Source organism: Prinia subflava, chromosome 8, assembly GCF_021018805.1.
Source record: "Prinia subflava isolate CZ2003 ecotype Zambia chromosome 8, Cam_Psub_1.2, whole genome shotgun sequence".
Taxonomy (NCBI): Eukaryota; Metazoa; Chordata; class Aves; order Passeriformes; family Cisticolidae; genus Prinia; species Prinia subflava.
Window position 1 is genome coordinate 13,356,981 of NC_086254.1, and position 26,439 is coordinate 13,383,419.

At 56.1% G+C, this 26,439-nt stretch overlaps 1 protein-coding gene across 2 annotated transcripts in view; it reads left to right on the forward strand.

Moving 5' to 3' along the window:
* The window catches only part of ADAMTS10 (ADAM metallopeptidase with thrombospondin type 1 motif 10), a 65,395-nt gene that overhangs the window by 6,919 nt on the left and 32,037 nt on the right, over window positions 1-26,439 (forward strand). The window contains exons 1-8 of one of the 2 annotated variants that reach the window (XM_063403234.1): window positions 7,226-7,536; window positions 8,334-8,627; window positions 13,331-13,686; window positions 19,143-19,296; window positions 21,486-21,703; window positions 22,767-22,850; window positions 23,199-23,344; window positions 26,336-26,379. In XM_063403234.1, the coding sequence (XP_063259304.1) occupies window positions 8,540-8,627; window positions 13,331-13,686; window positions 19,143-19,296; window positions 21,486-21,703; window positions 22,767-22,850; window positions 23,199-23,344; window positions 26,336-26,379 (1,090 nt within the window). In that variant the 5' untranslated portion in view covers window positions 7,226-7,536; window positions 8,334-8,539. Of the gene's footprint in view, window positions 1-7,225; window positions 7,537-8,333; window positions 8,628-13,330; window positions 13,687-19,142; window positions 19,297-21,485; window positions 21,704-22,766; window positions 22,851-23,198; window positions 23,345-26,335; window positions 26,380-26,439 lie in introns of those variants that run through there. The other variant, XM_063403235.1, reaches the window with a different exon arrangement.

Genomic DNA, 26,439 nt, shown 5'->3' on the forward strand with positions numbered 1-26,439 from the left:
ATTCCCATTCTGATAATGTCTATTCCCATGAGGATAGTGTGTATCCTCATGAGGATAGTGTGTATCCTCATGCAGGTAGTGTGTATCCCCATGGAGATAACATGTATTCCTATGCAGATAACATGTATCCTCATGCTGATAGCATGTTATCACATGCAGATAAGGTGTATCCATGTGCAAATCACATTTAACCCACATACAAACTCCACGTATCCTCATGCACACAAGCAGCTGCAGCGGGGCCCTGGGTGTGTGTGGGTAACACACGTGTCCTATTGACAATTGACAGACAGGAGGACTGATTCAGTGATCAGAACTGGATTTTACTCAGATTTTCCAAAAGCTTGTATACCCTTTCAGGAAGGTTAATAATTTTCCACTACAATAATCAGGTTAAAGATATACAGACAACTTATACATTTTACAACACCTTTTGCTTGCAGAAGTTTCATTGACTCTCCTCTCTTACCATAAACAGGTTTAATCCCATCTCCTGTAATCTTCAAAGCTCTGTTTGTTCCTGCCAGGGCATCTTGGTTATCAGACCAGCTGTGCTAATTGAGTCTGTTTTACTCTCTGCCCTGTGTATTGCCACAGTGTCCCTTCACTAGTGGGGACACGTGTGGCACTGGCAGGGCCCTGTGTGGTGGGGGACGCACTCTGGCAGTGACTGGCACCCTCCATTAATGACTGGCACCCTCCATTAATGACTGGCACCCTCCATTAATGACTGGCACTCCGTTAATGACTGGCACCCTCCGTTAATGACTGGCATCCTGTGTTAATGACTGTCATTCCATTAATGACCAGCATTCTGGCACTCTCCATTAATGACTGGCACCCCATTAATGACTAGCATTCCATTAATGACTGGCATTCCGTTAATGACTGGCACTGTCTGTTAATGACGGGCATTTCGTTAATGACTGGCACCCTCCATTAATGACTGGCATTGCATTAATGACTGGCATTCCGTTAATGACTGGCACCCTCCATTAATGACTGGCATTGCATTAATGACTGGCATTCCGTTAATGACTGGCACCCTCCGTTAATGACCGGCACTCCGTTAATGACTGCCCGCTCTCTCTCTAATCCCGCTGCTCCGTGCCTGGCTGGAACCCGGAGGAGAGCGATGGCAGAGCGCCAGCCAGTCTGGGTCACATGGAGAGGCTCCAGACTATTGCATAAGTCCCGTCTGAGAGTGGACCTGCCTGGTGGAGGCCTCTCCCGAAGGCAGGAGGAGCCCCAGGATGGGAGCACTGGGATTGTCCGTGCCCACCTGGCACGGGGCTGGCATTGTGGCACTGCTCAGCTGGCACAGCTGCTCCGGCCCTGCCCCGGGCCCACCTCCCCATCCCGGGGAGGATCCCAGCTGGCACCTCCCTCCTGCTTTCCTGCTGAGGACCTCCAAGCATTTTACCACACTCGGAGAAGTGCAATGACCCCGGCGTTCCAGATAGGGCCAGATCCTTATGTAACACAGGGATAGGATTTCCAGAGAGCCGAGCGGGCCGTGTCAGAGCGAGGTCACTGCTCCCAGCTCTCCTCTCACTGCCCTGGCCTCGGCATGGGCTTCTCTTGCCCCTCTGCTGGCAAAATTAAAGATTCTGGAGAGGAGCAAGAGGGAGGGCTCAGCCCTTTCCTCACCAAGATTGCACTGAACAGATTCGACTGTAAAATAATTCTCGTGTTTTTGAAAAGAAAAAAAAAAGCCCTCCTCCCACACAGTGCTGGAGTGAGCCCAAAGCCCCGTGAAGCTGCTGTACAAAGGGATGCAGGGTGTGCCCAGAGCACAGCACGCCCGGCTGGGAGCACCAGGAGAGCCTGGAACAGGGAGCTGGTGGTGCAAAGGCAGGGAGGGTGCGCCCCTGGCACCCAGGCTGGCACCAGGGTGCTGGCAGAGGGGCAGAGACCCCTGATCAGACCCCTCAGCTCTCAGGGCCACGCTGGCAGTGTCGGTCTGCACTGCCCACATTGCTGGGGAGTGCCATTGGATGGGGTTGGATCTGATTTTAACGGAGTGAAAATGGCATCTCCCCTCCCAGGAAGCTGAAATTCGACCCGCAGTCCTGGGGTGTGCAAAGAGCAAATAATCCACTCTCCCAAGCCAGGGGGGCTGCACGGAGCATCCTGGGCCCCCTCCCACACCCCTGGGCCTCAGCAGGGAAGGGACAGGCAGAGCTGGCACTGCACCAGGTGGGATCGGTGGCAGGGGCAAGCAGAGGGGTTGCAAGGCAGCCAAAGGGTGGCTGTGCAGGCAGCAGCCATGGCAGGGCTGCAGTGTTCTGGGATAACTCCGTGTTTCTAATTCCTCACTCGCCGTGGCCCCAGAGAGGCCACGCTTGGAGCAGCAAAGCAGATTATGGCTCGAGTTCTTATGTTGTGTTCTGCAGACCTGTGACTTTAACCCTTTCTCGCGGTTTGCAGATGCTCCTGGCAGCACAGACGCTGATTTCTGTGGGTTTAACCCCTGGTGCTGCCCTAGAGCTGAGAAATGACTTCCCAGTGGAAGTCCTGTCGTGCTGGCAAGACGACTGCGGGGAGGCTTCTGCCATCTGCAGCTCAGCATGTTTTCCACTTGGCAGCCCAGCCAAATATTTAGCCAGGGATATGAGGACGTTCTTCTCCTGCTGGAAGCCGGGGAGGTCTCTCGGACAGCTCTGCATCCCCCACGTGCCGCGGGAGGAGCAGCCTGAGGGGGGAGCGGGGCTGTTTGTTCCATCCTCGGGAGCGTGCAGGGACCTGCCGGGAGCCGGGAGCTGGGTGGAGGCTGAGCACGCAGGGAACACCCACGGCCCCGGGGAGCGCAGCGGGAGAGATCCCCCTGCCCCCAAAAACACAGAAATGCAGCAGCAGCTGCGAGGGACCTGCCCCTGCCAGGCCCTGGGGTGTGCAGGGAGAGGGGTGAGGAGGAGCAGGGATGTGGAGATGATGAGAAGGGTTCGAACATCCCCGGCCGGGCCAGGGAGGGATTGTCCTGCTCTGCTCTGGGGCAGCCTCACCTCCAGTGCTGGGGGCACTTTGGGCACCACAAGATCAGAAGGATCTAAAGCTGTTGGAGAGTGCCCAAAGGAGGGACACGGAGCTGGGGAAGGGTCTGAGGAGAGGCTGAGGGCACTGGGCTCGTTCAGCTGCAGCAGAGGAGACTGAGGGGAGGCTCCTCGGGGGCTGCAGCTCCTCCTGAGGGGAGGCAGAGGGGCAGGGGCTGAGCTCTGCTCTGGGACAGGAGCCCAGGAAGGGCTGGAGCTGTGTCAGGGCTGGAGCTCAGGGAAAGGATCTTCCCCCCAAGGGTGCTGGGGCACTGCCCAGGCTCCCCAGGGAATGGTCCCAGCCCCGAGGCTGCCAGAGCTCCAGGAGCATTTGGACAACGCTCTCAGGGATGCTCAGGGTGGGATTGTTGGGGTGTCTGTGCAGGGACAGGGGCTGGACTGATGATCCCTGTGGGTCCCTTCCAGATCAGGATATTCCATGGTTCTATGCACAGACCTTTGATTCAGTGATTCTGGAGCCCCAGGAGGGGCTGAGGGAGCTGGGGATGCTCAGACTGGAGAAAAGGAGGCTCAGGGGGGCCCTTGTGCCTCTGCACAGCTCCTGACAGGAGGGGACAGCCAGGGGGGTACGGGCTCTGCTCCCAGGGAACAGCAATGGGACACAGCCTCAGATTGCCCCAGGAGAGGTTCAGATTGGACATGAGGAAAAATTTCTTCTCTGGAAATTGAGGTTGATTCCAGCTGAGGCTTTACTGCCAAAACCTGTGGCCCTCCATGAAGCAGTGATGGCAGGTGACAGGGAGACAGTTTTTTGGGTGACTTTGGGATCAGCATCCAGGAGCTACAGGCTCCATGGGGCTGTTGTGTGTCCTGGAGGGCAGCTGTGACCCCAGCAGCAGAAAAGAGCCCACCGTGGGTAGCAGGGGACCCGTGTGGGTGGTGGGGAAGCCTGAAACCCCTGGTACTGCTGCTGCCGAGTGCCCTGGCTGCACTGGCAAAGCCATGAGCCACAAATCCCAGGCCCCTGCTGTGTTTAACTTGGATTCCATAGAAAATGAGGCCCGTGGAGCCAGCCAGGGGCTCACAGCTTTTCCCCCAGAGATAAACTTTGACCTGGTGGAACAAGTCCCAGGCTGGAGCAGCTGGAGGAGCAGAAACCCCTGTGGTGCTGTTTGTAGGGCCTCCAGGGCTGCTGTGGGGCTGAGGAGCCCCTTGGGAGGGTCAGGGGGCACCTGGGGCCAAAAAGAGATCAAGCTGTGGGATGTGGCACCACGATAACCCTGACAGCCCCAAGTGTGGTCTGGGGTGGTGTCAGTTCCCTGTTTTACAGAAGAAAATAACCTTGAGGCTTTCATTCCTTAAAATAAAACAGCCCAGAAATGCTGTTGGGGTGGTGCAGCTGTCAGGTCCTGCTCACACTGTTTTCCCCAGTGCTTTCCCACTGATCCCAGTGTTCCCAGCAGGGTGCTGCTCTCACTTCTCCACTGCTCCCAGTGCTCCCAGTTCTCCCGTGTCTGGAAGATCTCAGTGGAAGGCCTGGCAGGGGATGTACTAAAAGTATTTCCTCCCCCCAGGGCAAGCTGGAAGCAGAAATCTGTGTTTGTGTTTATTTCTCCCTCTGAAAAAAACCAAAAACCAAAAAACAAAACAAAACAAAAAAAAAAAAAAAAAAGGGGGGGGGGGGGGGGAAAAGGAAAAGGACACCTGAGCTCATAATTTGGAAAAGTTGGATGAGAAACCTGGAAGCCGCCGGGCTCTGCATCTTTAAAAGCAGTTAAATTCCTCTTCCCTGCACTAGGAGGCACCTTGAACCTTCCTCTTGGCCCCGAGCAGCGCCCATCTGCTTCCTATTACCGTCCCCTGGCGCTGCCCCGGGGCCGGCCCGGCTTTCAGGGAATTCTGTCGGCAGCGCCGCGCCTGCAATTGGGAACGGCTCTCATCTGCCTCGCTCCTTCTCTTCCCTCTTCGCTTCACTCCGGTTGGAATTTCACCCCCCTTTTCCCAGCCCCTCCCTCCCCGGCGGTCCTTGGGGTGGCAGGGAGTGACCCGGCCACCGTCCCCGGTGTCGCCGAAGCCACCCTTGGCACCGGGAGCCGGGAGCGTCAGCCCGAGCCGAGCGTGCCAAGGACAGCGAATTCCTTGGGAAGAGAGCAGCAAATCGGAAGCGGCCCGAGCGAGGGAGGCACGGGACCGGAGATGTCACCCCGTGTCACCGAGCTGTCCTCGGGCTGTCCCCGAGCTGTCCCCGAGCTGTCCCCGGGCTGTCCCCCAGCCCGGCCCGTGGGATCCCCCGGGGCTTCGCCGTCCCCGGGATTGTCCGAGGTTATGGAAAATTCGATAAGGATGGAGCAGCGGCGCTGCCCCGGCTCTCTGCCCCTTCCTCCGGCTGCTCCTCCTGCTCCCCGGGCTCTGGGAACGGAGCGCCGCCGGGAAGGGGCCGCGCTCTCCCCGCTGCCTGCGGGGAGGGATCGCAGGCGGGCTCTTCCCCCCGCCCGGCCCGCAGGAATTCTGCAGCTGGAATTCCTGCCTCGTGCCGCTGCTCCTCCTTCCCCCGGGTCAAGGCTGCGGGCTCCCGGCGCCTCCCCGGCCGCTGCTCGGGGGATGCTGAGCGGCCGCGACCGCACGGGAAGGGCAGGGGGGACACGGGGGCAGGACGGGAAGCAAAGACAGCCTGGAGGGAAAGGGCTCGGCAGCTGGAAAACAGGGAAAAACAGCCGTGGAAAACAGGGGAAAGCAGCCGTGTGAAGCCCAGGAGAAAACACTCGTGAGCTGGGCTCCGTGGGCTTTAGAGGATTTAAAAGCTGGAATCTCGAGCTTTGGGAGATGCTGGCTTAAGGGAGGGCTTTGCTATCAACGTCTCCCTTTCCCAGCCCAATTCCTGCCTTGCCTGGCCCTGGCTCTGCCTGGCTGTGCCACTGCCCGGGGGTGGCACCACAGGTGATGCTGTCACCGGATCTCAGCATCCTCAAGGGTGGAACGGGGCAAAATTCCTTCCCCAAGCCTCTTCCCCCCGCTCCCTGATTCCCATTGCCTGTCCCAGGGAAAAGGAGCAGCCCCAGGCGAGAGCTGCCCCCTCTCAGGCAGTTTATTCTCAGGGCCACTCGCAGGATGCAGTTTTGGAGGCCACCATCGTGTTGTGTCTGGGCTTTGCAGGGAAAATCCTGGCGTGGCCCCAGGTGGGGCTGGGGAGTCCAGGCCAAGGCCTCACCGAGGATCTTTGGCCATTCTTAACTGTAAATAAGCAGTGGGGGAAAAAAAGCCCTTAATTTTTAAATTATGCAACTCCAAATTGTGTTTAAAGCTGCGTGTTTCATTTCCCACCGTTTCTGCATAGTAGGGGGAAAAGGCATTAATTTGGGTTAATGGCTTTAAGCTGAAGAAGAGGAGATTTAGGTGAGATTTTAGTAAGAAATTCTTCCCTGTGAGGGTGCCCAGAGCAGCTGTGGCTGCCCCTGGATCCCTGGAAGTGTCCCAGGCCAGGCTGGACAGGACTTGGAGCACCCTGGGGGAGTGGAAGGTGTCCCTGCCCCTGTGGAATGAGACAAACTTTAAGGTCCTTCCCAACCCAAGCCATTCTGTGACTTCCATGATAAATTTGGAGCAGGAATCATCTCCTGGATTCCCCTTGTACCTCCCCTGCATCACCTCTGGGCCACCCCCTCATTCTATGCCCCTGCAGCACCAATACCATTCATGGCGCTGTAAAGATGGGAAAACAGGAGTAGAAATTCACTTTCAGGGATTCAGATTCCCAAAAGGACAGGAAGGAAGCGTGGCAGATCCCAGCAGGACCCAGCTCCCCTGCCCTGAGCTCGGGCCTGGGCTGTTTAAACCAGTCCAGAGCAGAGCAAGGCAGGGGTTAAGCGTTTCCTTACTGGGATGAGGACCACACACAGGCCCTGGCTGCTGACACCTTTGCAAAGAGCACCCTCCTCCCATCTGCAGCCTCTTCTCATGCTCGGGGGCTCATCCTGCTTTTCCTGGGGGGCTCATCCCCCCTTTCCTGGGGAACTCATCCTCCCTTTCCCAGGGAGCTCATCCCCCCTTTCCTGGGGAACTCATGTTCCCTTTCCTGGGGATCTCATCCCCCCCTTTCCTGTTGAGCTCATCCTCCTTTTCTTGGAAATCTCATCCTGCCTTTCCCGGGGATCTCATCCTGCCTTTCCCGAGGATCTCATCCTGCCTTTCCCGAGGATCTCATCCTGCCTTTCCCAGCCCTGCTCCAGCTCCTGTATCTGCCACCTCTGCAGGGAGGTTTGGGTTTGGCTGCAGGGCTGCTCTGATATCACCGCTGGGATATCCGGGATTCTCTGGGAGGTGAGGGAAGTGCTGCACTCATCCCATACTCATGGAATGGGTGGGCAGGAGTGAAACCCCACAGGCTCTGTGCAGCTCCCCGGCACGATTGGAGTTTGATGTAATCGCCTCAGACTGAGTGGAAATTCTCTGCAAGCCAGGAACCTTTCACCGGAGCAATTAGCAGAGCATTTCACAGAACAAATGCGATTGGAATCTCGGGATCCGTTTGTGGATGGGGTTGAGGGTGAGTTCCCTGAATGGGTTCTTTGTTTTCCATCACTTTTTTAGGTTCAGCCAGTACACTCTGAGAGTGAGTGCTCTTCCCTCGGTGCGGTGACAGTCCTTAACGTGTCTTTGAAATCCAGGGAAAGCCCAGAGAGGATTTCTGGGTTGGTGCTCACCACTCCCCTGCCAGTGCTGTTATTTCCTGCTCTCTTTAAGGGATCGGGTGACGCAGGGCACTCTTGGGGCTGCTCTTGCCCGAGGGTGTTGCCACAGGATGAAGGAATCCCATTGATCCTGAGCTCCTTCCCGCAGGTACGGGATAAATCCCAGCTGGGAGAATCCCCGGGAGTGCAGCTTGGAGCAGGAGCCGATGGGGTTAATTCATCCTCAAACACTTCCCATCCTTTTCCTTTTCCTTTTCCTTTTCCTTTTCCTTTTCCTTTTCCTTTTCCTTTTCCTTTTCCTTTTCCTTTTCCTTTTCCTTTTCCTTTTCCTTTTCCTTTTCCTTTTCCTTTTCCTTTTCCTTTTCCTTTTCCTTTTCCTTTTCCTTTTCCTTTTCCTTTTCCTTTTCCTTTTCCTTTTCCTTTTCCTTTTCCTTTTCTCTTTCCCTTTCCCTTTCCCTTTCCCTTCCCTTCGCCTCACCTCGCCTCGCCTGGCCTCGCCTCGTCTTTCCCCTTTCCTTTCCCCTTTCCTTCCCTTTTCCTTCCCTTCCATCCCACTCCTGCCTTCTCCAGGATCGCTCTTCCCTCATTCCCCTGTCCTCCTTCCCTCCTCCTCCTCCTCCATCCCCTCACCGCTGTCCCGCTCTCCCCGCAGGGCGATGCCGGCGCTGGGGTCGAGCCCGTGCTGAGCGCTCCGTGCCCGCCCCCGCGGCCTCGGCAGACACGGAGCGGCCCGGGATGCCTGCGGAGGGACCCGGCACTCCTCTCTGCACATAACGGGTGGCCGAGGGAGAGACATGTGGGGACAGCGCCCTGCCAGCCGGCACAGATCTCCCTGCCCCGACGCGAGCGGCGCTGACCATGGCCACAGCCTGGAGGCTCCTCACCTGGACCCTGACCCTCGGGCTGGCCGCGGGCACCTTCCCCGGGAGCTCCTTCCAGTCCCAAGGTAGGGACGGGAGGGGATAACGGGATAATGGGAGGGGGTAGTGGGGTGGGATAACGGGATGGGATCATGGGATGGGATCATGGGATGGGATCATGGGATGGGATAATGGGGTGGGATAATGGGATGGGAGGGGAGCTGTATCCAGCCTTGGGGAGAGGAGCTGGATCAATCTGTGGAGAGGGAAGCTGGATTCACTTCTGGGGAGGGGAACTGGACCCACCCATGGATTCACCCATGGTGAGAGGAGCTGGATCCACCTCTGGGGAGAAGAATTGGATCCACCCTTACTGGATCCACCTCTAAGGAAGGGATCCCTTCTAAGGAAGGGAGCTGGATTCACCCATGGGGAGAGGAGCTGGATCCACCCATGGAGAGAGGAGCTGGATCCACCCTTGCTGGATCCACCCTTGCTGGATCCACCCTTGCTGCATTCACCTGTGGGAAAGGGAGCTGGATCCACCCATGGAGAGAGGAGCTGGATTCACCTGTGGAGAGAGAGGAGCTGGATCCACCCTTGCTGGATCCACCGGTGGGAAAGGGATCCTTGCTGGATCCATCCCCCTGCTGCTGGCAGAACCCTGGTGCTGTCCTGGGGAGGGACTGGGGGAGCAGGGGGAGACGCCTCCATCTCTGCTTCTGCCCAGCTGCTTCCACTGTCCCGGCTGCAGTTTTCCATCAGGGAATGGAGGTGTTCTGCTCTTGGAATTCAGCTGGGTCGGTGCAAGGCCAGGCCAGGACAGGCTTGGGAAGGAAGGAGGTGTGGTGGCAGCAGGGGGGTTCCCTTCCAGGGAGCAGCACATCCTCGGGTCAGCACAGGCTTTGTTAGGAGGAGCTCTGTGTGTGCCTGGTCCTTGGCTTGCCTAGGGGTGCGAGGGCAGTGCTGGAGCACCCAAACCCTCTGCCCAGCTTAGTCTGGACAGGGCTGTGCTGCTGGAGGAGCAGGTTTGGTTTGTACACAAGTTTTTTGGGGGTATTTGTGCCCATCTGGTGTGTTTGTGTCTGAAGGAGTCGTGTTTAAACAGAGTCACACTCAGGGACTCAGGGAAAGGGGAATGCCCATGGCTTTATGCTTTGGTACCTGATTTTATTCCAGGTTAGGAGTGAAGGGACTGGAAAATGGGGTGGAGCCTTGAGCCCAGCCTGGAGTACAAACAACACTCACAGACAACAGAGGGGAGTTAAACTGATTAATGGTAATATTGCTAGGATTATTCCTCAAAAAGCAAGGTGAACACTGCCAGCAGGCATGAGAGGTGAGAGGAGCGAGCTCTGGAGCAGGACATTTGCTGTGCAAGGGGTTCAAACCCTGGCAGTGTCACTGACACAGCCAAAATCCTGCAGCCCCTGTGATCAGCCATGGCAGGGGTACAGCCAGGGACATTCCCAGGCTGGTGAGCAGAGCAGGCTGTGGTGACAAGGGCCCTGAGCTGGCTGAAGAGCTGGGAGGAGGGACAAAAGCAGCCAGAGCCCCTCAGAGTCCTGGGCTGGGCACAGCACAGGCAGCACCAGGGGAGCAGCCAGTCCCAGCTGGGAGCTGGGCACCTTCTCCAGGCAGCTCTGAGGGAGTCCCAGTTCCTGGTGCTGTTCTCCACAGGCTCTGGCAGTGCCTGGGGGCTGTTCTGGGCCTCCTGTGCCCATCAGTTCCCACCCTGCTCCATGTGCAGCCCCACCAGGACTGCTGTGGGATCAGCCCATCCCAGCTCACAGCGCTGGGATCTCCCGTGGGGCAACAGAGCTCCATCAAACCCGGAATTAAGGCAGGCCCTGAGCAGCTCTGGGGGTGGCTCCCAGCCCGTGGTGGTGCTGGGATGTGGTGCCATGGGATGGATGTGGCGTGTTGGGAGCACCACGCCAGGATTGCAGCCTGGCCCCTGCCCAGCCCCTGGTCCCTGCCCAGTCCCTGTCCCCTCCCCAGTCCCTGTCCCCTTCCCAGTCCCTGTTCCTTTACCAGTTTCTGTCCCCTTCCCAGCCCAGCCCTTGTCCCTGTCCCCTTCCCAATCCCTGTCCCCTTCTCAGTGCCTGTCCCTGCCCAGTCCCTTTTCCCTCCCCAGTCCCTTTTCCCTCCCCAGCCCCTGTCCCCTCCCCAGTCCCTGCTGCCCCGGGGGCCCCTCTTGCTGTCAGAGCCCTGGTTTTGATGTCACCCAACACCTCGCCAGGCTGCCGAGACAGTTCCTAATCCCCGCCCCACCCTTTGGAGAGGGTGAGGCTCTGTTATCTCCCGGGAGCAGCGGCAGAGAGAAGGGCAGTGTTGTCACCAGCCCTGGTCCCGGGGACTCGCTGCAGGCAGCTCCTTGTGCCCCATGTGCACCACTCCAGATCCGTGTGTTTGGTTTATGCAGGAGAAAGATGAAGGTGTCAGCCACGAGCTCCAATTTTAATCTTCGTGGGGAGCAGCATCCTGGCACTGAAGGGCTCTCCAAGGCAGCAGAGAGTTCAGATGTAGCCTGGACACTCAGGGTGCAGTTTGTAACAGCACAGGGAACAGCTGGAATTATTGGAACAACTTTCCCAGAGCAGCTGTGGCTGCCCCTGGATCCCTGGCAGTGTCCAGGGCCAGGCTGGGCAGGGCTTGGAGCAGCCTGGGACAGTGGAAGGTGTCCCTGCCATGGCAGGGGTGGGATGTGATGAACTCTAAAGTCCCTTCCAACCCAACCCATTCCTTGATTCTATTCCATGATTATTTCTTCCATTTGAGGCATTCCCACTTCAAAGAATCACTTCCCAAACCGTTTTTGTGATGCAGGGCACTGCTCTTGGCCTCTCCCCGTGCCTCAGTGGCCACAGTGACATCCCTGAGGAGATGCAGTGTCCAGCCCCACAACACCACCAGGTTCTCACACTCCACCTCAGCCTCAGCCTCTGGACACGTTTTTCTTCCTGGAAGTGTCTTTGAGGTTGGGATCAGAGCCTCCAGCCCATAGTCCCAGGTGCTTTGTAGCCACAGTGAGCACAAAGCACCCTCTGATTCACTCTTTTCCAAGCCCACATGGGCTGCAAAGAGGCAAAAAGGAAAACAAAACACTTCTGACAGCAAATTTTTCCAAGCCTGAAGTAATTTCTAAGTGCAAAAAGTCACCCTTGTTTGCCCAGCCCCATCACAGGGAGGTGCTGGGATGCAGGAAAAGCTGGAGCACGGGAAGTTAAAAACCCAATAATTCATTCTGGCAAGGCAGAGGTGCCAGCAGTGTTTGTGGTCGGGAAAGGTGGGAGCTCACCCCTAATTCCAGAGGGTGGAAGGGCTCTGCCATTCCTGGTGGCCAAGGAAACCACTCTGAGAGGCTCCCACACTGGAGAACAGAGGAAAAGAAAACTTCCCAGTGGTGAGAGTGCAGTTTGGAGCTGGCCGAGTTTCTGATGGCTGGGAAGGCTCGGGAGGTGGTTCCTCTGTGGAGCCAGGCAAAATTCAGCCACCCTGGAACACCAGGCCCTCCTGTTTGCTTAGGAAACAACAACACTGCTGGGTGTTCAACTCCCTGTGCAGGCTGCCATGCCCGTGTGCCTCTGTGCTGGTCTGAAAGCAAAACCAGCAAGAGGTCAAAAATACAATTTAATAGGAGAGAAAAAATAAAATAAAATATAAAATAAAATAAAATAAAATAAAATAAAATAAAATAAAATAAAATAAAATAAAATAAAATAAAATAAAATAAAATAAAATAAAATAAAATAAAATAAAATAATGAAAGCAATAGTACACAAGACCACTGACAGAGTCAGACTACAACCTGACACCCTGTTAGTCAGGGTGGTGGTAGCAGTCCAGATGACGCAGTCTTGTTGAAGCAGTGATCCTGTAGAAAGCTCTGGTAGCTCTTGTCCTCTGGGAATCCAGTGGGTCAGGCCCCCTGTGCTGTCCCAAATCCCAGATTATATCCAGGTGGGAATGCCTGGCTCCTCTCTCTGAGCTGATCTCATTCCATGAGTCCTGCAGGGGGTCCTTGGTTGCCCATTTAAACAGAGAGAGCTCCCAGGGGAGTTACCTGTGAGCCGTGGGCAGGGCCTTGGTGGCCCATGAACAGGAGATATCCGGAGGGAGGGGCAAGGGAAGCACTGCCCCAGCTGGTTCCAGCAGCTCGGGAAGGTGGTGATAGAACACAAACTGCGGGCACATCTTACACTGTAACCTAGGACAGCCTTTGTTTTCCTCCCGGTAGCTTCAGTCGGTCTCGGCTGCCTTGGTTGTTCCTGGATAGGGGTGCACCTATGTACCTCCCTGCTCAAGCAACTCTGGCAAAGCTCCCAGGCACCGGCAACACTTAGCAAGCTTAGTTACAGTGATATTCAGCTCTTAGCAGTGATCAGCTCTTTTGCAGTGATTCTCAGCTCATGAGCTTGCTAAGGTGCCTTGGCAGACGCGGGGAGAGAGAGGAGAAGCGCCATATGAAGTTCCACAGATGAATCTTTATTAGCTTCCTCCGTGAAGGGTTTCAGGGACAGCTCTTCTGCTGAGCTGGGGGGAAAGTGGGGATTTTATAGGGTACCGAGGTTTTGAGAAGGCGTCCAATAGTATGAGTCGGGGTAGAAAGTGACCTATTGTCTTACAGAGAGATAAGAGAGAGTCCAAGCATGGGAGAAGAGTTATTTTGGCCTAGTCACCATGACTAGGCATTTCTGCCCTTAAGCAGTTGACCACCAGAGAGGCCTACTAGGCCTCACGGCTGCAACAGACAGCGTCACTGCCGTGCGTGTCCTTCCCTCCCCAGAGGAATTCCTCTCCAGCCTGGATCACTATGAGATTGCCTTCCCCATCCAAGTGGACCAGAACGGGGACTTCCTCACCTTCGACATGCGCCGGCAGCTGAAGCCGCGGCCCCGGCGCTCCCTGCCCTACGAGCCCTCGGAGCAGCAGGTCTTCTACAAAGTCTCTGCCCACCACACCCAGTTCCTGCTCAACCTGACCCTGCACTCCAACCTGCTGGCCGAGCACTTCACCGTGGAGTACTGGAAGCGGGACGGCATGGACTGGCAGCACGACTTCCACGAGGACTGCCACTACGCCGGCCACCTGCAGGACCAGTACCTCAGCTCCAAGGTGGCCATCAGCAACTGCAACGGGCTGGTGAGTGTGGTTTGGCTGCCCAGGGGCAGTGCCAACAGCTTTGATCCTCCTGCAGGTGGGGAAAGCCTGGGGTTGGTGGCAAGGGGGAATATTCCACAGCAGGGCATGATCGGCGGAGAGTGTGGGCATCTCCCATCACATCCACGGGGGTTCCTGATCTGTGTCTCACTTCCAGTCCCAGTTTCTGGGCATTTTCCCATTGGTTTTGATTGGAATGGGATAATCCTGGCTCTCTGGGGGTGCCCAGACCTGGCTCTCACCAAGTTCTTCCAACAGCAACAGTGGAGAATGTTTTGTGTGTGCTGGTGGGGAAGAAGTGTGGGAGGGCAGGATTTCGATGTCACAACTGCATTCAGATCCTTCCAACTGCAGATCCATTCCTGGGGATCCCAGTTGCTTCTCTCCATTTTTCAGGAGCTAAAAAGTGTTGCTTCTGAGGGGAAAAAAGCCCTGAAATAATCAGTTTTTCAATATGAAAAAGGGAACATCAAGAAGGGGGCAAGGTGGCATTTTCTCCAAACCAGCAAGGCTGCAGGAAGGAGGGTGGGAATGGTTGATTTTCCAGGTCCTGACAGCTCAAACTGAACATCCCACTTCTAAATATCAGCAAGGGATCTTGGTGGTGGACATCAGTGTAGGAACAGCTGAGCTCTGGACTAGGTTGCTTGGAGAGAGCGAGATCTTGGGGGATCTTTAGTAACAGGGCAGACAAAAGGCTCTCAAAAACCCTCCAGGTATGATTCATTGGCTCTCCCAGCCCTGGAAATAGACTGAGGGCTTCCATCCTTATTTTTCTGTGATTTTCTGATATTTCTGGCTCGCACAGCACATTTCCTGAGCTGCCAGATGGGGAGATGGAGCAGACATACCCCATGAGTGCATCCCAGAGCTAATGGCTCCCTTGGAGGAGTAGAAAAAGCCTCTCTAGGCCAGGTTCATGTTTCAGCTCCAGCCCCACCTCCTTGAACATTCTGGCAGCGTGGAAGAGCTTCCAAATGGGAATGAATTCCCGTTTGATTTATTGCAGGGTGACCCTGCCAGAACAGTGCTGTGGGTTATTAACAGAAATGAGAATCTGACTCATTATATCACAGAGTCTAAAGTTTCCAGCTCGCAGCCAACAATCTGAGCTGCACAAACTCCTGGTTCCTGAGCCCTTTGTTTGGGAGCTCTGCCCCAGTCCCAGGGAATTTCCTGGTGCTCACAAAGGGTGAGCTGGGTGCTGCTGGCTCCTGAGGAATCTGGCATCCCCCTGCCTTCCCACTCCTCAGGGCAGCAAGGCCAGGACAAGCAATGGCCCAGCAGCACTTGGAACTGGGAGAATTCCATCCCCAGGCCGTGTTTAGCTCTGGAGAGGCACCAAGGGCTGTCTGGAGGAAAGTGCAGCCAGGCACAGAGAGGGACAGGGGGTCATCCAACACGCTCTCCTCTGCCTGAACTCTGTCCTTCTGCCCTCCGCAGCGAGGATGGGGAGGAGAGCTTTGGGGTCACTGAGGACAGTGGGGTTGGAGATTCAGGCAAGAGGAGTCTGGAATGTTTTTAGCGGGTAGAGACGGGGCTGAGCCTGCCATGGGAGATGTTCTGCAGCGCCCTGGGTGGCCGTAACGCCGACCTGCTCGTGCCATCCCTCATCCCCAGCAGGTTCTGCTCCAGGAGGGCATCACCCCTCCCGAAGGGACAGAGGAGGGTCCCAGTGCAGGCTCCTGCTGAGGGGGCACTGCACTGCCCACCTTTGCACAGGTGCTGTGGCAGTGACTGGGCACAAACTGGGACCTGAGCTGGGCACGGGGCGAGCTGAGCACGAGGAGGAGAGAAAGGGATTATCAAAGATTGACAGAGAGAAGGCTGATTTGCTGATCAGAATTCATTTTTACTGTGATCTCCAAATGCCTACACACTATTCTAGGAAGGTTAGTGATTTTTTACTATAATGATTAGGTTAAACATCATACAGACAAACTTGAATACTTTACAATATCTCTTGCTTGCAGTAGTTTGATTCAATCTTCTTTTCCTGTCCCAAGCCTTGATCCAATCTTCTTGTTATCTTCAAAGCTCTGTTTGTTCTTGCCAAGGCATCTTGGTTATCAAACCAAGCTAATTAAATCCACATCCTATGTTATCCTGGTTTGGGGCAAATTTGGGAGAAAACCTCCAAAGAGGCCCTCTCTCCCCACCCCAGAAAACAAACCCACTTGGTCTCTCCCCCAACCAGTTCAGGAAAGACTTCCTCTGAGAGAAGTGGAAAAAAACCTGTTTGTGAACAGGCAGAGCACTCCCCAGCACAATAAATTGAACAATAGCAGAGGACAAAGCTTCTTGCTGCTCTGGAGAGGTGACAAATTCAGGAAAGGTCCCTCCTGTAGGTGTTCACAAGGGATGACTGACCCAGGTGAGGGGGAATGGACCCAGGTGAGGGGGAATGGACCCAGGTGGGGAGGAATGGACCCAGGTGGGGAGGAATGGACCCAGGTGGGGAGGAATGGACCCAGGTGAGGGGAATGGACCCAGGTGAGGGGGAATGGACCCAGGTGGCCCCACTGTCACACGGCTCCTCCAGGAGCTGCAAGAGCCGGCCCCAGGCCGTGGCTGTGCCTTTCCCAGTGTGGTCGGAGCTGACGGTGCAAACCCTCCTTGCTCTGCAGCTGCCCTGCCTGAATCACACACAGGATGTGCAGTCCAGCTCCCCCACAAACCACAGCGCTCTCTCAGGACCTCCCACCGCCCCTTTCCCAGCTCCGGGTCATGTCCAGCGCCCGGCCCTCCGAGCTCAGGGCTTGGGGTCAGCGATGGGACAATTTTCAGGCTCCTGTGACCTCCCAAGCCTCGCTGCTGGGAGGTGCCAGGCAGGCGTGGAGCCTCTGCAGGGGCTGGAGCGAGAACACCGCGTCTGCAGCGGGATGGATTTGGGGCAGGACACGCTCTGCCCCGGGCCGGGGGTGACCTCCTCTCCTTCCCCCATCCCACAGAGCTTTTCCAGCTGGCTCTGCACAGAGCCTCGCTTGTGTTGGAACCGGCAGGGCCCAGCCAAGAGCAGCAGAGCCCCGGGCAGGAGGAAATCCCCGACAGACACTGCCCTGATTGAGCTCCGGCCGGGGAGGGCACAGGGACAGGGACAGAGAGGTTCTCCCACCCACAGCCAGCAGAGAAGCTGTTCCAGGTGGTACTCGTGACAGTTCTGGCTTCTTTTTCTTTCGGGGTTAATACACAGGAGTCGCAGTTTCATTTTCGGACTCAGTGTTTATTAACTCTTATCTAAATTACTCTCTCACCAGCCTGAGCTCTAACTAACAAGTCAGAAAATGAAGGTAAAACCAAGTGCCTCTAACTCTTTCCAAGGTTATTTAAGCGCTAATCACCCAATAACAAGGTGACACCTGTATTATTTATATTTTTTACCCAATGATGACCACCCAAGGCTCGCAATGTGGACATTTTTCACCCAATTACAGAAAACCACCCAAACCCATGAAGAAGGAAGAAGAAGAAGGTGAAGAAAACGGACTCAGACAATGCCCAAAATCCTCCATCTTGCCCCATGTATATTACTGTATATTACTGTATATCAAAATCTTAAATCTAAGTTTTTCACCCTGTGAGATCACACAATACCATTCAAACCACACACCCACAACCTTAGTGCTATCATTTAATTTTGGAAGCCTGTTCCATGGCCTCAGGTCAAATGCAGTGCCTGCTTGAGGGCCAATGCCCCTCAGCACAGAAAGCCTGACATTTTCAGTCTCCAGGTTCCAACTTCCATGGAGGGGCCTCGGGATGCTTCACAGGGACAGAATTCCCGACTGCCCATCCTGGCAGGGCTCCTGTCCCCTGGGCACACAGGGAGCTGGAAAAGCGCTGTCACATCCAGAGGACACCACAGGTGTCAGGGTAGGGCTGTGCCTGCACCCTGGGCTGTGTTTGCACACAGGGAGGGGGAGCCAGCCAGGAGTTTTGACTTTTGGGATCGTGTTTGAGCCATTTTCTGTGCCTTGGTGAAGTTCAGCTGATGGGACACCACGTTCCTTGGAGAAACTCAGTGCCAGGAGTCAGGGCAGAGCTCCTGTTGGGCTCCCAGAAAATGTTGGTGTTGCTCAGACCTTTCAGTAGAGGGGATGTTGCTGTGAGGGCGCAGGAGGGACCCTGCAGGTACCTGGTGGGTTTGGTGATGTGCTGGTTTGAAAGAAAAACCAGTGAGACTCCAACTCAGAAACACAATTTAATAGAGAGACAACAAACAACAGGACAGATAAAAATAAAATAAGATAAATGCAATAGTACAAAGGACACTGACAGAATCAGAATACAAACCTGACAGCCTGTTGCTCAGGGTGTTGGAAGCAGCCCACAGTGAGTCCTCCCACAGTGACAGATGTGGCTCTGTTGGAGTAGAGATGATCCTCAGGAAAGGGTCCAGTCATCCTCGGGGAATCCAGTGGGAACGGCTCCCTTGGTGTTTGGGGTTGCTGTTTTATCCCGGTGGAAAGGCTTTGGCTCCTCCCTTGGGTGGAGCATCTCCCAATGGGATGAGGTGATGTTATCAGTGATGGGAGAGCCTTCAATGGCCCATTCACAGGGGATGTCCCTGGGAGGAGGATGGGTGGAGGAGGAGATAAGGAGGCCCTGCCTTATCTGGTGTTATCAGGTGTCCCATTAACAGAAGGGACCCTCTTCCCTCCCTAGAGTTACAAGAGATAAAGAACAATATCTCCCAACTGACTTCAACAGATGAAAATAGAATACACTTTTTTGGTTACATTTTCAACCCAAGACCAGTGGTGATCACCCCACTGCCATCTGCTCCAGCAGAGCCTGGGCTCACAGCTGACCCTGAGTCAGTCAAAGAATAAAAAACTAAAACAAACAAGGGAGCAAACTCAAGATGATCTCACTGAAGTGGCCAACCCGAGGCGTACAAGGGGCTGGGATGCCCCATGCAGGCTCCAGAGAAGGGGTTTGGCTCTGCTGGTGGCCTCTGCTTAATCAGCCTTCAGATTGGAAACGTTTGGGGTGTTTCCCAAAGCCTCTGGGTATTTACCTCTTCCCAGCTGCTGGGGATGGTCCTGAGCTGCTTGGGAAGGTTTTTTGGGGAGGCTGAGCTCAGAGCTGAGTGCTGCTGAGTTTGAAGGGATTTTTGGGCTCCCAAAGGGATCCCACCGAGACCGAGTGGGTGGAATAGGAAACAACTCATTCATAACTCAGCAAGGCAAGGCTGTGATTTCCAGAGGACTTTAGTGAGCACAGATGTCCCAAGGCATCCCACCACCATCTGTCTGGGTTTCCCCTGCTGTGTGGGTTCCTGCAGCTCAGTGTTTGTGCAGGATTCCTCCACAGCTTTTGCCAGTCCCCAGAAATTCGGGGTTAATGGGCAAAAACCTCGCTGTGAGAAGCCGCCAGGGCGTCCCCCAGTTCTCTGAGCACCTCTGTTACTGCCTCCCCTCTGTTCCCTCCTGCAGCACGGGGTGATCGTGGCGGATGAGGAGGAATATTTCATCGAGCCCCTGAGCCCCGGGGCCAACGTCAGCACGGAGGGCAAGGGCAGCCCCCACGTCGTGTACAAGCGCTCGTCCCTGCAGTACCCCCACATGGACGCAGCCTGCGGAGTGCTGGGTAGGTGCTCCCACCACCCCCTCCTCAATCCTGCCCCAAACAGCCTGGGAGGGTCCTGGCAGAGTGGGTTCCACCCTGCTCCACGTGGCAAAGGACCAAAGTTATCTCCTGAATTCCAGATTTTTCTGTGTTTGCTTTCGCCCCTTTCTGGTGGCCTGGGCTTTGGGAAGCTCCTGTCCTCTCCTCCTTGCAGCAGGGCTTTAAAATTTGTAAATAGAGCACGGAATGGAAGAGAAAAAAAAACACCTCTTGTTTTTCTTCAGAAGAATCCTCCCAGATTTGGCCAATTTGCAGGGTATTGGGAAATCACAGCTCACGTGTGCTCAGCACAGCCTTGGCTTCGGGGTTTGGTCACTGCAGGTCGTGTCCATGTTGGGATAACTCTGCTGCTGATGGGCACCAGGTGGAAAAGGCCCTTGGAGGGTGGGATGTGGGGTCTGGCCCTTCACAGGGGGCTCTGGGGGATGTTTAAGGAGAATGGTGACAGCACATCAATCCCATTTCTGCACTTACAGGGCTTTGACCTGCAAAAGGGCCCACAAACGTCTGCCCTGGCCTCTCCCCATGTGCCCCTCTGCTCCTTGCCCTTCCCACCAGTCTGTCCCAGAGTCTGGCTGGAATCCCTGGTGAACAGGCAGAGTTTCACCATCTCCCCGAAACGCTGCAGGCGCAGAGGATGCCCCTCCCTGAGTTCAGAGAGGCTCCCTAAGGCTGAGGGGAGGTGCCATCCCTGCAGAGGGTCTGGTGGCTTCTCATGGATCAGGGTGTGGGAACAGGGCAGAGCTGGCCCTGACTGCCCCAATTTGGGTGTCACTGCAGTGTCCAGCCACTGCCCCAGCAGTGACACTTGTCCAGACGAGGAGGTGCTGCTGGAAGGCACTGTCACCTTCTGTGAGTGTCCCCAGAGCCACCAGCATCCCTGCAGCCACCCTGCTATTCCCTGGCCTCCCCCCAGCCCCCAAAGCTGCACTGGATGAAGCTCCAGCAGCCTCCCCTCCTGCTGACTCTCTGCCACATTCCCCAGCTTCCAGAAATAATTTAGCCTGCTCCTAATTGCTTCTTGGAAAGCAGAGATGAGCAGTGGGAACCACAGGCCAAAGGGAGCTGAGAACAACTGCAGTGCGATGGCTCTAGCAAGGCCACGCCATCCCCTGGCCCTGCTGGCTGGCCCTGCCCTGTCCTATCCTGTCCTGCCCTGTCCTGCCCTGCCCTGTCCTGTCCTGTCCTGTCCTGTCCTGCCCAGCTCCCCTGGTCCCTGAATGCCCCCAGGATCTCCCCTGGATCTCTGGAGGAGCTGGAGCTGTGAGGTTTTGGGGCTTTGTGAGGCCTGCCCACGTTCCCAGCCTCACTGGATGTGATGATCCAGCCTCAGAGCAGGGGAAGGGATCCAGCTGGATCTGCTGGCAGGGCAGGAGCAGGGCTGGAGTGTCCCAGTCACCTCCCCTGCCCCCTGGTGGTCTCCAGGTGGGGAATTGATGGCTCTGTTGGAGACACCCCCAGGCTCAGGTCAGCAACACTGGAAGCAAAGTCCACCAAGCTGCTGCTGCTGCAGGGGCTGCAGCCCTTTCTGCAGTGGAAAAGCCAAGTCCTAACTCCAGGTCCAGGCAGGAAAAGGAAAGAGGAAAGGGTCTGCAAGGGCCTCATCCTCAGGCTGTGCTGTGTGGCCTCTAAACCCACCCTGGGGCTGAGGAGAGGGCAGGGCTGTGCAGCCTCGGGGGCTGCGGTGGGCTGGGCACGGATGTGCTGGGCAGGAGGGGACAGGAGGAGCCAGGAGGGCAGGCGAGATGACAGCAGGGCGTACACAGCCCCGGGCTGACTTTGGGACATTTTCTGGATCCACACGGGGTGCACAAATTACAGAATCACAGGATGAACTTGGCTGGAAAAGACCTTTCAGATCATCTAGTCCAACCCACGACCCAACACCTCCTCATCACCGAGTGCCACATCCAGGCTCCTTTCAAACACACCCAGGGGTGGTTTAAACACCACCTCCCTGGGCAGACGATTCCAGTGCCCAATCCTCTTTCAGTGAAGAAGCCTTTCCTGACATCTAACCCAAACTTCCCCTGGTGCAGCTTAAGAGCTCCTCCATGGCCTTCCCTCCCCTCAAACCCACCCCTCACCCCTGTGAGCCGGGAGCTCCTGCCCGAGAGGCACCAGAACCATCCCGTTCCCTCCCTGTGCAGACGAGAAGCCCTGGAAGGGGAGGCACTGGTGGCTGAGGACGCTGAAACCCTCCCCTCTGAAGCCATCGGGCAACCACAGCCAGCGCGGGCAGCTGCCCCTGAAGAGGTCGGTGAGCACCGAGCGCTACGTGGAGACCCTGGTAGTGGCTGACAAGATGATGGTGGGCTACCACGGCCGCAGGGACATCGAGCAGTACATCCTGGCCATCATGAATATTGTAAGTGTTATACCCGCACCAGGAACCCTGCGGGGAGAGCTCCTGCTCATCACCCCCAATGTCTGTGAAAAGGAACTTTTCCTGCACCGAGCTGGATGGGGAGCGACAGGGTCTGCTCCTGGCTGGCAGTGGCCTCTCCCCAGGCTCAGAGCAAGGCTTTGGGGTCAAAAATCCTGCCAGGCTGCTGCTGCTGAGCAGGGGGAGCACGGAGGCTGGAGAGGTAAACTCCGGCCCGTCTGACCCCGGGCTGCGGGAACAAAAGCCGCTCTTTGAGCAGCATCTCTCAGCTCACATTAGCATTGCAAATGCGGCCAGGCAAGCTGAGAAACACATGGGAAAGCATAAGGACAGGGAGCTCTCACGCCTGGGGGCTGAGCAGCGAGAGGGGTGGCAGAAATCCCCCCCCGAGCTGCGGTTCTGGTTTGGGGCACCGCTGGCGGCGGGGCACCAGGCTGGGTGCATTAACAGCCTGAATCGGCCGCGCTGGCTCCTCCTGCGAGGTGAGATGGGCTTGGAAGTTCTCCATCAACCCTCTGAAAGCCCCTGTGTGACGGCTCTTTGTCCCGTCCTCCGCAGGATCGCTTTTCACGCTTTGCATTTCTAAAGCCGACGCCAGATTTTCAAACAATCCCGGTTCGAGGCGTTTCATCTGCCCCGAAACACCCGCCTGTGGCGGCGGCACATTCCCGGGGTTTGCTGCGGCCCCCCCGATCCCCGGGGTTTGCTGTGCCCTCCCCGATCTGGGGATCCTGTGCCCTCCCCGATCCCCTGGGGATTCTCTGCCTTCCCCTTTCCATCCCCAGGGCTGCCCCACCTGGGCTCTGGGCAGGGAGGAGCTGCTGCGGGATTTTGGCTTCACTGCTCTGAGACAGCGAGCTCTGACCGTGGTTTTGGGGGTTCTGCTCCTCAAGCGGTGATGTGGAGCCCATTCCCACCCCTGCTTCCCAAAAATGTTGTGTTCAGAGCCCAGCCCCACCTTCCCCGCAGTGCCCAGCCCTCCCCAGCTCGCCCCGACACGGAGCTCATTTTTAAGACTCCTCTTTTCTTGTTTCTTGGAGGTCAGGTTGCCAAACTTTTCCAGGACTCGAGTCTGGGCAATATTGTCAATATCCTGGTGACTCGGCTGATCCTGCTCACTGAGGATCAGGTAAGCTGGGCTTTGCTGAGCCTGTCCTGTGTCTGCACTTCCCTTCAGGAGCTGTGTGTCCCCTCTGGATGTCACTCCCAGCAATTCTTCCCCAAGGCTCCATATCCTCCCAACACCCCCTGAGCACTGGGCTGAGGACTGGGAATCTGATTCTTTCCATGATAAGGTGACTTTAGGGATGTTTAAGCAGCTTTAGTTCTCCTGAAGTCCCACTTTTCTTGCTTTCCCATGGCCTCCATGAGGAACTGGGGGTGTCTGGAGTGGTGTCCGTGCTCTGCTGGCACGGCACGGGCAGCGCCTCCCCACCAGAGCTTTCCTGGGAACACTCTCCCATTCCTTCCATCGCAGCCCACGCTGGAGATCAACCACCACGCCGGGAAATCCCTGGACAGCTTCTGCAAGTGGCAGAAATCCATCGTGAACAGGAACGGCAACGGGAACGCCATCCCCGATAACGGCATTGCCAACCACGACACCGCCGTGCTCATCACCAGGTGAGCGCTGTCCCCAGGGTGGCACCTGTCCCCAGGGTGGCACCTGTCCCCAGGGCTGGCACCTGTCCCCAGGGCTGGCCATGGGGCTCACCCAGGGCTTCCTGACTCTCAGTGGATGCAGATCATTGCAGCTCAGATGGTTATCAGCCTCCAGTTCAGGTTATCACCCTGCACTCCAGTTCGTTATCAATCTCCACTCCAGTTTATTATCAGTCTCCACCCCATTCATTATCAGTCTCCACTCCAGTTCATTATCAATTTCCACTCCAGTTTGTTATCAATGTCCACTCCAGTTCAGTTTATCACCCTGCACTCCAGTTCGTTATCAATCCCCACTCCAGTTCATTATGGAGGGATGGAGGGATGGATGGATGGATGGACGGATGGACGGATGGACGGATGGACGGATGGATGGAGGGATGGTCAAAAGGAAAGAGGACACAGAGAGGATGACAGGGACAGTGGAAGGAACGGCAGAGCAGCTGGAAGGTCACAGGCTGCTGCAGGGTTGGAGGTACAGGGGGTGCTGAGCTCCCCAGGTGCTGCTGGCTGTATCCAGGATTGTCCCTCCAGTGCCCTCAGATCCCTGCTTGGGCAGAGGCCAAACACCCTGCGAGGGGCCAAAGGCAAACCCAACATCATTTTGTGCCTTTTCCCCCTCTCCTGTGGAAAGAAAGTCGGGAAATGAAAGTGCTGGAGAGGGGAGCCTCCAAGTGGGAGCCGCTCCCTTTATCCCTGTGCCGCTCTCCTGCTCCAGCTCCAGCGCGAGCCTGGAACATCCCATGGATGACCCCGCAGAGGAGCGACAAAAGGGCCTCCCAGCCCCAGATTTTGCCCGTCCCGAGGGGGCTGCAGCTTTTTCCTGCCCTCCCTCCCACGTGTGGGATGCAAACGCCGGCTCCGAGCTCTCCGTCCTCCCTCCAGCTGTTTGAGCCACCCGGAGCCGCTCGCTGAGCCTGGACAGCGCATCCGGCCCCCATAAATTCCCGGTGTCCCGATAAGATCTTGCTGAGCTCGGGGCTTTTTCCTCCTGCGGGGACGTGTCAAAGCAGAGCCTCCCAAGGCTTTAAAGGCATTCGCTCAAAACAAAGCAACAAATGTTTTGCGCTTGCTGGATTTCCTGCCGAGAGGAGGGGAGAGGTTTGGGCACTTCCAGGGAGTGCCAGGGGCCAAAGGGACAGGAGCCATCCCCGGGAATGGGCCGCACTTAACCCCTCGTGTGCTGCCGCTTCCCACCGCCCACCCTCATCCCCGAGGGGTCAGTGGGGCCAGCGGTGCCAGAGGGTCCTACCTGGAAACCCCAAACCCGCCCTGGTGTCACAATCCACAATCCTCACCCCATGGGTGTCCCTAAAACCATTCTGGAGTCACAATCCTCAATCCTCACCCCATGGGTGTCCCCAAATCCGCTCTGGGATCACAATCCTCAATCCTCACCCCATGGGTGTCCCCATACCTGCCCTGGGGTCCCAATCCTCGGTGCAGCCCCAGCCTGGCTCCGGGGTGGCCCAGCCCAGCTGTCCCCAGTCCCCCAGCTGCCCCCACCCTACCCAGCTCTCAGCCTGGCCCCTTTCAGCCCACCTTTGCAAACCCCAAATGTTTATTTTTGCAAGGGAATGAGAATATTCCCTCTCTAACCCAAACTGGAGCTGCCACCTCTTCCCATTTTGAGGATGCTGTGTTTCTGTTTGGAGGAGGTTTTTGCTCTCCTTGTTTTACCTTTCCTTGTACCCAGCTAATGATGTGCAAACAGTGGATTCCTTCATGGAATGGCTGGAAGTCGAGGCCAGGAACAGAGGGAAGAGTCACCTTGAATCAACCCAGACTGGATTTGTTTGGAAAATTCTCAGGAAAGAACTGAAGTGAAAAAAAAATAGATTAAAAAAAATCACTTGAGTGTTTTCACGAAACCACAGTGGGGTTTGAAATGGAATATGTTTTCAAGCTGAAACGTTTTCCTTGTTTTTATTTTGTTTTTAATCAGAATTTCATATGCCCTGTCCCTGGCAGTGTCCAAGGTCAGGTTGGACGCGGCTTGGAGCACCCTGGGACAGTGGAAGGTGTCCCTGCCCATGGCAGGGGGTGGGATGAGATGATTTTTAAAGTCATTTCCAACCTGAACCATGCTGGGATTCTGTGTTTCTCTGATTGATAACATTTCCTGCCAGAGAGCCGAGGTGACAGAGCAGGGGCTGGCCCTGTCCCCTTCCCCTGTGCCCAAAGGGAGTGCTGGGGAGCAGAGCTGGACCCACCCAAACCCAGAGAGCTCCAGCTCTGGAATAACCTTGTCCCTGCTGATTTATGGAATCATAAGGGTTGGAAAAAGCCTCCAAGGTCATCAAGTCCAACCTTTGACCGAATCCCCTTGCCCACTAAACCACACCCTGAAGTGCCACATCTGCTCATGTTTTTAACACCTCCTGGAGTGGTGACTCCACCACTGCCCTGCGCAGCCCATTCCGATGCCTGATAATCCTTTCCATGAAGAAATTTTCCCTAAAATCCGATCTAAACCTCTCCTGGCCCAGCCTGAGGCCGTTTCCTCCTCTCCTGTCCCTGTTCCCTGGAGCAGAGCCCGACCCCCCCGGCTGTCCCCTCCTGTCAGGAGCTGTGCAGAGCCACAAGGTCCCCCCTGAGCCTCCTTTTCTCCAGGCTGAGCATCCCCAACTCCCTCAGCCCCTCCTGGAGCTCCAGCCCCTTCCCAGCTCCGTTCCCTGCCCTGCTCATGCTCTACCACCACACTTCATCAAAACCAAACCTCTGGCCTGGCTCAGCTCTGCCCCAGAGTTAAAGCACAGGAGATGTCATTAAAATCCTCAGTGAATCTCAGCCTGGGTAGAGTGAGTGTTGTCCTCCCTGCCACTGTTGGTACTTTCCATCCCAAAAATGTTCCACGGGCTGGTTTGGAGTGGTTTGGATGTGAACACATCAGCAAAATAAAAAAACCCCAAAATCAGGAGTGTCCTTAACGCTGCCTCCTCCCCTCCACAGGTACGACATTTGCATCTACAAGAACAAGCCCTGTGGCACCCTGGGTGAGTACAGCTCTGACACCCCTCAGCAGCCCCCTGCAGCACACAGAGCTTCGGGGATGT